At 52.5% G+C, this 10100-nt stretch overlaps 2 protein-coding genes across 4 annotated transcripts in view; both read left to right on the forward strand.

The window, feature by feature from the left end:
• Positions 1–2344, forward strand: part of UPK2 (uroplakin 2) — a 4088-nt gene extending 1744 nt beyond the window's left edge. The window contains exons 1-5 of one of the 3 annotated variants that reach the window (XM_029957427.1): positions 220–309; positions 742–876; positions 1062–1200; positions 1462–1532; positions 1900–2344. In XM_029957427.1, coding sequence (XP_029813287.1) covers positions 234–309; positions 742–876; positions 1062–1200; positions 1462–1532; positions 1900–2036 — 558 coding nt within the window. In that variant the 5' untranslated portion in view covers positions 220–233 and the 3' untranslated portion in view covers positions 2037–2344. Of the gene's footprint in view, positions 1–219; positions 310–741; positions 877–1061; positions 1201–1461; positions 1533–1899 lie in introns of those variants that run through there. The other 2 variants (XM_029957428.1, XM_029957426.1) reach the window with 2 other exon arrangements.
• Positions 2345–9979: 7635 nt separating this feature from the next.
• FOXR1 (forkhead box R1) overlaps positions 9980–10100 on the forward strand; it is an 8526-nt gene continuing 8405 nt past the window's right edge. Inside the window, exon 1 of the mRNA XM_029957685.1 lies at positions 9980–10099. Coding sequence (XP_029813545.1) covers positions 10044–10099 — 56 coding nt within the window. The 5' untranslated portion in view covers positions 9980–10043. The remainder of the gene's footprint in view (position 10100) is intronic.

The following is a 10100-nucleotide window of genomic DNA, read 5'->3' on the forward strand; positions in this document are numbered from 1 at the left end:
GGGGGGGGGGGGGGGGGGGGGGGGGGGGGGGGGGGGGGGGGGGGGGGGGGGGGGGGGGGGGGGGGGGGGGGGGGGGGGCAGGTTGGACGGGCGGGGCGCCCTGAGGCCGGAGGGCAGGTTGGACGGGATTCCCCTCCGGCCACTCCCCCCCAAGACAAAATCAGCCACCCGGGGCCAGGCCTCACTTGCCTCCGGAAGCCCCAGGCTGGCGGCGCCTGTGCCAGCTCCCAGCTATGGCACCCCCGCTGCCCGTGCCGGCCGTGCCCGTGGTGCTGCTGCTGCTGACGGCCGCGGCCCCCGGGGCCGCAGGTCTCCGCCTTCCCTGGCGGGTGTGAGGCGGGAGGCGCTGTGCCTTCCGGGGCTCGCGGAGGAGAGCTGGCCTGGCCATTTGGGGGGCTGGGGCTGGTGATGGCAGTGACCCGGCATCAGTCACTGAGCCCAGGGCACACTCCGGGTCCTCCTCCAAACCCTGGAGGCTGAGAGGTGCTAGGGACTGGGGGGAGGTGGGCCGCTGCCCCCTGCTGGCGACCGGCTCGGGCCGCTCGGTGGGGGACCCCGCTTCCGCGGCCCCAGCCTGCCCCCTGGCGGCCACACGGGCAAAGGCCTGCGTTCTGCCCGCCGACAGCGGCACGGACAGGGGACAGCGGGCTTAGAAACGGCCCCCAGGGGTCAGGGCCGGATCTGACGGCGGGGGGAGGGGGTTGGTGGCCCCCACCCTGAACTCTGTCTTGGCACCTCCAGCAGACTTCAACATCTCAAGCGTCTCTGGTCTGCTGTCCCCCGCGCTGACAGAGAGCCTGCTGGTGGCTTTGCCCCCCTGTCACCTCACAGCTGGCAATGCCACACTGATGGTCCGGAGAGCCAATGACAGCAAAGGTTTGCTACCCCCTCCCAGGTGGCCCCCTAGTCCCTAGAGACCCCGGCCCAGGACACCACCAGCACCCTGTCCCCCACTCCTGCCCTCCTGGAGACCCTTCTCCGGCCCAGCCATACCCTGCTGCCCCTTCCCTTTGGGGCCTCCAGAAACGCACCCCTGACTTCACCCCCGATTTCCTGCCCAGTGGTGAAATCTAGCTTCGTGGTGCCTCCGTGCCGCGGCCGCCGGGAGCTGGTGAGTGTGGCGGACAGTGGGGCCGGCTTCACGGTCACCAGGCTCAGTGCCTACCAGGTGACAAACCTCGTGCCAGGAACCAAATACTAGTAGGTACCAGATCCAGGCCTGGGGCACCTACGGGGGGCGGGGGTGGCGTGGACAGGTAGAGAAGCTGAGTCCTAGCGTTTGGGGGGAGGTGAGATGGTCCGCTCAGGGGAGAAAGTGAGGACGCAGCGCACGGCGTCGGGAATGGGCCCCTCCGACGGAGGAGGGCGCAGCTGTGAGGCAGGGTGCCTGGGCTCTGTCTTCTCCCAAGCGCCCCGAACCTGAGGAGTCTCTGCGCTCTCTCCCCCAAACCCCCCCAAAAGCATTTCCTACCACGTGACCAAGGGGGCATCCGCTGAGTCCAGTAGAGAGATCCCAATGTCCACACTTCCTCGTAAGTAACATCAAGGCCCCCAAGACCTCCCCTGGCCCTCCCACCCCACCCCCCGGCTGCCCCTCCCTGTGCCCCCTTAGATTCTTGGCGTCCCTCTTTCCTCGCACGGAGCCCTTGGCATTTTAAGTGCCCGCTGACTCATGTCACAGACTAAAGGTTCTCGTACATTACAGGTGGGTAGGGACTGTGGCCACTTAATTTCTGTGACCACCACAGGAGTCGCTTCGCGAGCACTTGTGTGATGGGTGCTGGGTCCCTCGGCCGGCTGGACGAGTGAATGGGTGGAGGATGTCTGGATGAGACAGAGCCTCGGGCAGGATAGGGGCCCCTCCCGCCCACCAAGACTCCCCGCTCTGCCCTCCGACAGGGAGGAAGATGGAGTCCATCGGGCTGGGCATGGCCCGGACGGGGGGCATGGTGGTCATCACAGTGCTGCTCTCTGTCGCCATGTTCCTGCTGGTCGTGGGCTTCATCGTCGCGCTGGCCCTGGGCGCCCGGAAGTGAGGAGGCTCACCGGGCAGCAGGCCTCTGGAAGGTCCCGGAAGGTCCGGGAGGGTCTGCTGTCTGTCTCCCCAGCCCCCGCCTTGGCCTCCGTGCCTGCCTGCGCCCCAGGCCTCCACCAGGAGACTTTGGCCCTTTTCCGCCCCCTGCCCCCCCAGTGCCTCCCCGTCTCTCCACACTTCCTATAACCCCTCACCCCACTCGTGTCAGAATTGATGCTGCTGCCGCTTCACCTCTTTAATCTCCCCTCGCTCTCAACGATTCCCTCCCTCAGTGATGGAAGTGTCCACAGTAAAGTCCTGTGCCGCCTCTGCCGTGTTTCCTTTGTGTGTGCCCCCTGGGCGGAACCGAATCCCTGCATCAGGCTCCCTGCCCCTCTCCCCGCCCCCCTAGAACAACCTAGAATCGCTTCTCTCAGGAGGCAGGTAAGGAGGGCCGGGATTAGATGCCAGGAGTCAGGAGTCGTCAGAGCACCCGGGGGCTGTGGGTTTGGCCACCCAGCCAGGGTGCGGTGCGCTGTGTGGGTGAGTCTAGAGGCTGAGGGTCCCGGGTGCTGGTGAAGCAAAGGGTAGTGTTGGGTAAAGGAGTGCAGGCTCTGACAGGGGAGGGAAGAGAGGGCCACCAGAGTGAGGCCCCAGCAGGGTGCTGGGGGCGTGGGGGAGTGGAGGGTAGTCTGAAGGGACCCTAGTGGAGGGAGCAGAAATGGAAGAAGCCTGGGTACAGGAGGGCAGGCGTGGTGCAGTCGGGCAGCTGAGGGAGAAGGGCGGGCGCGGTCCCCTGTCCACACGCCACCCTTGTAGGGACCAGCGATCTTTGCATTGAGTCTTTAAGGCGACCTTCAAGACCAGCCCTGGTCTCTCCCCAACTGCCCCCCAGTTCTCACCGTGTTCTCTCCAATATCCGGCATTCCCTCTTGCCTCAGGGCCTTTGCACAGACTACTCCACATGCCTGGCTTGCCCCATTCCATTCTTATGGACACAGGTGACCTACCTTTTCCAGGGGGCCCCTGACTTCTCACCCTCCAAGAGGCTGGGTTCCCCTATCCTGTCTTTCATCATATTACTATGGTTTATAATTATATGTTTATGTGATTATTCAGTTGTGTCCCCCACCAGACTCTGTTCCACGACAGCAGCCATTTTGTCCCCAAAGAGCCTTTGCTCCATAATGCCTGGGGCATAGTAGGTGCTCAGCAAATACGTGATGGATCAGTGAACAGATGAACGAATGAACAGACCCCTGGAGAGAGGGTGGGACTGGGCAAGGGTGAAAAATTCTGTGAAAACAATAAAAAACAACCCAGAGCTAGAAGATGCTGGAAGAATGGTCCTAATGACCCCTTTCTAGAGTAACACAAGAGCGTGGGAGTGGGGGGCCCTAAGAGAAGAGCAACAATGCCCATTCATCCCACAACCATTAACTGAGCATTTATTACGTGCCAGATGTGCTAGAAGTGCTGGGAATAAAACGCGGAAGGACCCTGTTCCTCCCTCATGGAGCGTACGTGGAGCTCAATGCAAGACACGGATTCTCAGGGGCGTGAACAAGTAGATAAATTAAAAACGTGATACGTGCTGAGGTGGCTCAGTCGGTTGAGTGTCTAACTCTTGATTTGGGCTCGGGTCATGGTCCTGGGGTCATGGGATCTAGCCCCACATCGGGCTCCGTGCTGACCGTGGAGCCTGCTTAAGATTCTCTCTCCTGGGGCGCCTGGGTGGCTCAGTCAGTTAAGCCTCCAACTTCGGCTCAGGTCAGATCTCACGGTCGTGGGTTCGAGCCCCGCGTCAGGCTCTGTGCTGACAGCTAGCTCAGAGCCTGGAGCCTGCTTCCGGTTCTGTGTCTCCTTCTCTCTCTGCCCCTTCCCCTCTCATGCTCTGTCTCTCTCTGTATCAAAAATAAATAAAACATTAAAAAAAAGTTTAAAAAAAAAAAAAAGAAAGATTTTCTCTCCTTCTCCCCCGCTCGTGTGCACACTGTGAGCACCGTCTCTCTCTCTCAAAAAACAAAAAAAAAATGTGGTAACTGTTATGGGAAGTGAGAGAGGAAATGAGCACCGGAGCCCTTCTCTGTTTGGCGCCTAACGACGCTGAGGCCTGAGTCCGGAGAGGCGGGCAGGGAGGACGTGCCCAGCAGAGAGAACGGCCTGGGCTGTTTCCCCACCGTCGCTGCAGCCGCCACAGGGCGGTTGGAGCCCAACTTTCCCAGGCTGGTGGAGGAGCATCAGACCGGGAGGCAGACTGCCCAGCGGAGTCATCGAGGGGGTTTAAACTGCCCAGCGCGCAGGCCACCCCCCTTACCACAGTCCGCACGATGGGGCTAGGAGCCGGGCATTGATATTTTTTTTCCAAGATGCTCAGGAGATCCTGAAAGTTTGGAATATGCAGCAAAGCTCGGAACTTACTGATATAAACATTTTCAAAGCTGAGATAAAATATATAGAACATGAACTTAACTATTTAAACCATTTTCTTAAATGTTTATTTATTTTGAAAGAGAGAGAGCGCACAAGTCAGGGAGGGGCAGAGAGGGAGAGAAAGAATCTTACGCAGGCTCCGAGCTGTCGGCGCAGAGCCCCACGCAGGGCTGGATCCCACGAACCACGAGATCATGCTTGAGCCAAAAGCAAGGGTCAGACGTTCAGCCACGTGAGCCACCCGCGTGCCCCCATTTTAACCATTTCTGAGTGGTCACTTCAGCAGCATTAAATGCATTCACAATGTTGTGGAACCACCACCTCTAGTGTCCCCAGAAGAGAAATTCTGTATCCACTAGACGGTAACTCCCGACTGCCTCCTCCCCCACCCTTCCCAACCACCGCTCTACCTTCGGTGCCTACAGGTTTGGCTGCTCAAGTACCTCGTAAAAGTGGAGCCACGCACAACGGGCGCTTTTGTGTCTGGTTTATTTCAAGGTTCGGGAACGTTGTAGCCTGTGTCAGAGTTTTATTCATTAAAAAAATTTTTTTTAACATTTATTTATTTTTGAGAGATAGATCATGAGCAGGGAGGGGCAGAGAGAGAGGGAGACACAGAATCCGAAGCAGCTCCGGGCTCTGAGCGGTCAGCACAGAGCCCGACGCGGGGCTTGAACCCACGAACTGTGAGATCATGCCCTGAACCGAAGCCGGACGCTTAACCGACTGAGCCCCCCAGGCGCCCCTCATTTTGTTTGTTTTTAAACCAGCCATCCCAATGGATGTGAAGTAGTATTTCATTCTGTTTTTAATTTGCATTTCTGTAACGTGTGATGTCAGGAACCTTGTCACGTGGCTATTGGAAATTTGTCTATCTTCTTTAGAGAAATGTCCATTCAGCTTCTTTGGCCATTTTTAAATTGTGTGTGTGAGTTGTGGTTCTTTTTTTTTTTATGTTTTTATTTATTTTTGAGAGACAGAGTATGAGCAGGGAGGGGCAGAGAGAGGGAGACACAGAATCTGAAGCAGGCTCCAGCTCTGAGCGGTCAGCACAGAGCCTGACCTGGGGCTCGAACTCATGGACTGTGAGATCATGACCTGAGCTTGAGTCAGATGCTTAACTACTGAGCCACCCAGGCGCCCCTGTGAGTTATGGTTCTTTATATAGTCTGGATATTAATTCCCTATCAGATATAGGATTTGTATGATATAAACATTCTTAAATGGTAGACTAAATTGAAAAGGGCTATAAAAGGGTAGATGCATTACAATAACATTTTTTTAAATGAAACAAAAATGAAACACCCATATGGAAAATTTTTGGAAGTATATACACCAAAATGTAATCTATTATCTCTGACTGATACAAAGAATGAGTTTTGCTCTGTTGTTTTCCTCTTTGTGTTTTCCATACTTCCAAGTTTTCTGCATTGAACATGTATTAATTTTTTAAATTATGTTTTAAATTATTTATTTTTAATGTTTGTTTTATTTGAGAGAGAGAGAGCAGGGGAGGGGCAGAGACAGAATCTGAAGCAGGCTCTGTGCTGACAGCAGAGCCCAATGAGAGGCTCGAACTCACAAACTGTGAGGTCATGACCTGACGTTTATTATTTTTTTTAAGTAATCTCCAGGGGCACCTAGGTGGCTCAGTCAGTTAAGTATCCAACTCTTGATTTCAGTTCAGTTCAGTCTCTCAGATTTCATGAGATCAAGCCCTGAATCAGGCTCTGTGCTGACAGCTCAGAGACTGCTTGGGATTCTCTCCCTCCTATGTCCCTCCCCAACTTGTGCACACATACTCTCTCTCAAAATAAATAAGGGCCCCAAGATGGCTCAGTCAGTTAAGTGTCCAACTTTAGCTCAGGTCATGATCTCAAAGTTCATGGGTTCAAGCCCCGTGTCGGGCTCTGTGCTGACAGCTCAGAGCCTGGAGCCTGCTTCAGATTCTGTGTCTCCCTCTCTCTCTGCCCCTCCCCGACTTACACTCTGTCTCTCTTGCTCTCTCAAAAATAAAACAAACATTTAAAAAAGTTAAAATAAATAAACTTTTAAAATAAACAAATAAGTAAATAATTTCCACATCCAACGTGGGGCTTGAACTCACAACCCCACGGTCAATAATCAATGCTCTGCCGACTGAGCTGGCCAGACACCCAGAAGACGTATTATTTTTATAACTAGGGTAATTATAACTAAAATCACTATTATTGGCATTAAAGGTAGAGTCCTAACAAATTTTTAAAAGGGGAGCTGTAGTTTTCAATGTAGTTAAAACAATATTTCCTAAGGGTCTCCTTTAAGCCAGGTGCTCTCAGAGTTTCTGGTCTATCGGACGAGGCACAGGCAGCCCGGAGAGGGACGGAGGGACCCACGGAGGTCCCACTGGCGAAATCTGGAACAATTTGAGGATTAAAATAAATAATGACACTAATGAATTATAATTCACTAAATAGAATTGCAGAATTTTATAATAATTATAATACGTTGCTATAATTAATAATTATAAATAATCCACTTTAAGAATCTGTGGGTCCATACCGACAGTAAACAAACAAATATGAGATAAGGGGGCGGCTGGCTGGCTTGGTGGTGGAGCACGCAGTTCTTGCTCTCAGGGCTGTAAGTTTGAGCCCCAGGTTGGGTGTAGAGATCACTTAAAAGATAAAATCTTTAGGGGCGCCTGGGTGGCTCAGTCGGTTAAGCCTCGGACTTCGGCTCAGGTCAGATCTCACGTTCGTGGGTTCAAGCCCCGCGTCAGGCCCTGTGCTGACAGCTAGCTCAGAGCCTGGAGCCTGCTTCCTGTTCTGTGTCTCCTTCTCTCTCTGTCCCTCGCCCTCTCATGCTCTGTCTCTCTCTGTATCAAAAATACACAAAAACATTAAAAAAAAAAGATAAAATCTTTCGGGGCGCCTGGGTGGCTCATCGGTTGAGCGTCTGACCCCTGGTTTCAGCCCAGGTCATGATCCCCGGGGGTGCGGGATCGCACCCCTCGTTGGGCTTGTTGCTGAGCACGGAAGCCTGCTTAGTGGTCTCTGTCCCTTCCCCTCTGCTGCTTTCCCCACTCCTGCTCGCTCTTTAAAAAAAAAAGTAATTAGGGGCACCTGGGGGGCTCAGTTGGTTAAGCAGCTGACTTCAGCTCGGGTCATGACCGCACGGCTCGAAGGCTCGTGGGTTCGAGCCCCACATCGGGCTCCGTGCTGACAGCTCAGAGCCTGGAACCTGCTTCAGATTCTGGGTCTCCCTCTCTCTCTCTGCCCCACCCCCTCTCTCTCAAAAATAAATAAACTTAAAAAAAAAGAGAGATGGAAAACAGCTTTAAAAAATTAATTAATTAAAATCTTTACCTCTTGGAGTTAAAAAATCAATAAAAATCAAATTTAATTTAATTTAAAAATTTTTAATGTTTATTTTTGAGAGAGAGAGACAGAGAGAGACAGAGTGTGAGGAGGGGAGGAGCAGAGAGGGAAGTAGACACAGAATCAGAACCAGGCTCAGTTGTCTGTGCTGTCAGCTCAGAGCCTGATGCAGGGCCTGAACCCACGAACTGTGAGATCATGACCTGAGCCGAAGTTGGACGCCTAACCAAATGAGCTACCCAGGTGCCCCTAAAATAAAATATAAATTTTTTAATATATGAGATACGGATAAGCTCTTCCTTATAATAGAATGTCAACGAAACACATGGGAAAGGAGCGATAGATTCAGAAGAATGATTTTAGGGGCACCGGGGCGGCTCAGTCAGTTAAGTGCCTGACTCTTGATTTCATCTCAGGTCATGATCTCACTGTTCACGAGATGGAGCCCCGCATCCGGCTCTGTGCTGACACTGAGGAGCCTACTTGGGATTCTCTCTCTCCCTCTCTCTCTGCCCCTCCCCTCCAAATAAATAAATAAACATTACAAAAAAGAAAAATCATTTACACTCATCATAGTAATGATTGATTCAGGCAAGAATCATAAATAGATACTGGAATTACCGGGCTCAAAAATGGTAAGAAATAGGATTTTATTCATTTTTATTTATGTTTAATCTTTCTTTTTTTTTTTTGAGCAACAGGGTTTGAAATCAAAGTATCTCCCCACAAATTCCTGACCACTTACAAAGTAGAACAAAAAGAGGTAACTACCACAGAGAAGCCTGGGGGCTGCCCCAGACCCAAGTGACCGGAGTTAACGTCAGTAATGGTGAGACAGACTGACACCGCGGGGCTCCTGATGGGAGGGGCCGAGCAACCACCTCGCCCAGCATCTCTCCGGTGGTGTTTTTGCCAAAAGTGGGCAAGTCTCATCAGGGGGAAGCATCAGACCAGCCTAAACTAAAGGGCATTCTACAAAACAATTAGCTTATACTCTTCCCAACGTGTCAATGTCATGAACAAAAGGCTGAGACACTGTTCCAGGTGGAAAGAGGACTAAGGAGACAATGAAGAAGATGCGCCCCGTGTGACCCTGAACTCCATCCTAGACCAGACAACAGGTTGATACAAAGGACCCACTGGGACAATTAGTGAAGTTTGAATAGGATCTGTACGTTAATACTGTTTGCATCAATGTTCAATTTTCTGATTAGGTTCTCATTTCTAGTTACATATGCCGGTGTCCCTTGGTTTAGGAAATACACACTGAAAGATTCCTAGGGAAAAGGGCATTACGTCTGTAAATTATTACTCTTTTTTTTTTAATTTAAAAAAAAATTTTTTTTTAATGTTTATTTATTTTTGAGAGAGAGAGACAGCGCGAGCAGGTCAGAGAGAGAGAGGGAGACACAGAATCTGAAGCAGGCTCCAGGTTCCGAGCTGTCAGCGCAGAGCCCGATGCGGGGCTCGAACCCACGAACTGTGAGATCATGACCTGAGCCGAAGCTGGACGCTCAACCCACTGAGCCACCCAGGCGCCCCTGTAAATTATTACTCTTAAATAGTTCGGGGGGAAAATCGAGGTCTTCTATATGGAAAGAAAAAATTTAATGTGATAAAATGTGATAATTAGTATCATTTGTGGACTCTAGGATTTAGGTACACAGGAATTTTTTATGCTATTCTTGGGATTTTTCTGTAAATTTGGAATGATTAAAAACCAAACTTTAGAAACAAAACAAAACAAATCACCATCCAATCCTATCTCCATACGGCTGAGATCTTGGAAAAGCCATAAAATCTATCAGAACGTCAAGAAAGTAGCTATTAATACTATCACGGGATCCTTAAGTGGGAGAGAAACTTACTAAACACAGGAAGAGCCTTGTGCAAAGGCAGAGCGGGAAGAGCGCCTGGGATCCCCCCTTCTGGACCCCAGGGTCCCCAAGCCCCCAGATGAAAGCGTAGGGGTTGAGGAGAGACGACCCAGGGAGCCCCGGGTGGAGGCCAGAGCCCATTAAAGGCGTCAAATTGGGGACTCTCCACACCTGCGCTGGCGCCAACCACCTGGAGCGCCCGTGGACTTGAAGCGGAGGGAGGCCTTCAGCCTCAGTGTCTCCGACTCTCCCACCCCCGCCGGGCGACCTCTCCTCTCCCTGAAGGTGGACCTGAAGCTCCGGCACCTCGACCTCTGGGCCAGCCTCCATGGCCAGGTTCCGGGCCTGCTGGACTGGGACATGGGCAACGAGTCCTTCCTGGCCGTCACCGTGGCGCACCTGCCCTTGGCCGAGCAG

The sequence above is a fragment of the Suricata suricatta genome, chromosome 11 (genome assembly GCF_006229205.1).
Source record: "Suricata suricatta isolate VVHF042 chromosome 11, meerkat_22Aug2017_6uvM2_HiC, whole genome shotgun sequence".
Classification (NCBI taxonomy): domain Eukaryota; kingdom Metazoa; phylum Chordata; class Mammalia; order Carnivora; family Herpestidae; genus Suricata; species Suricata suricatta.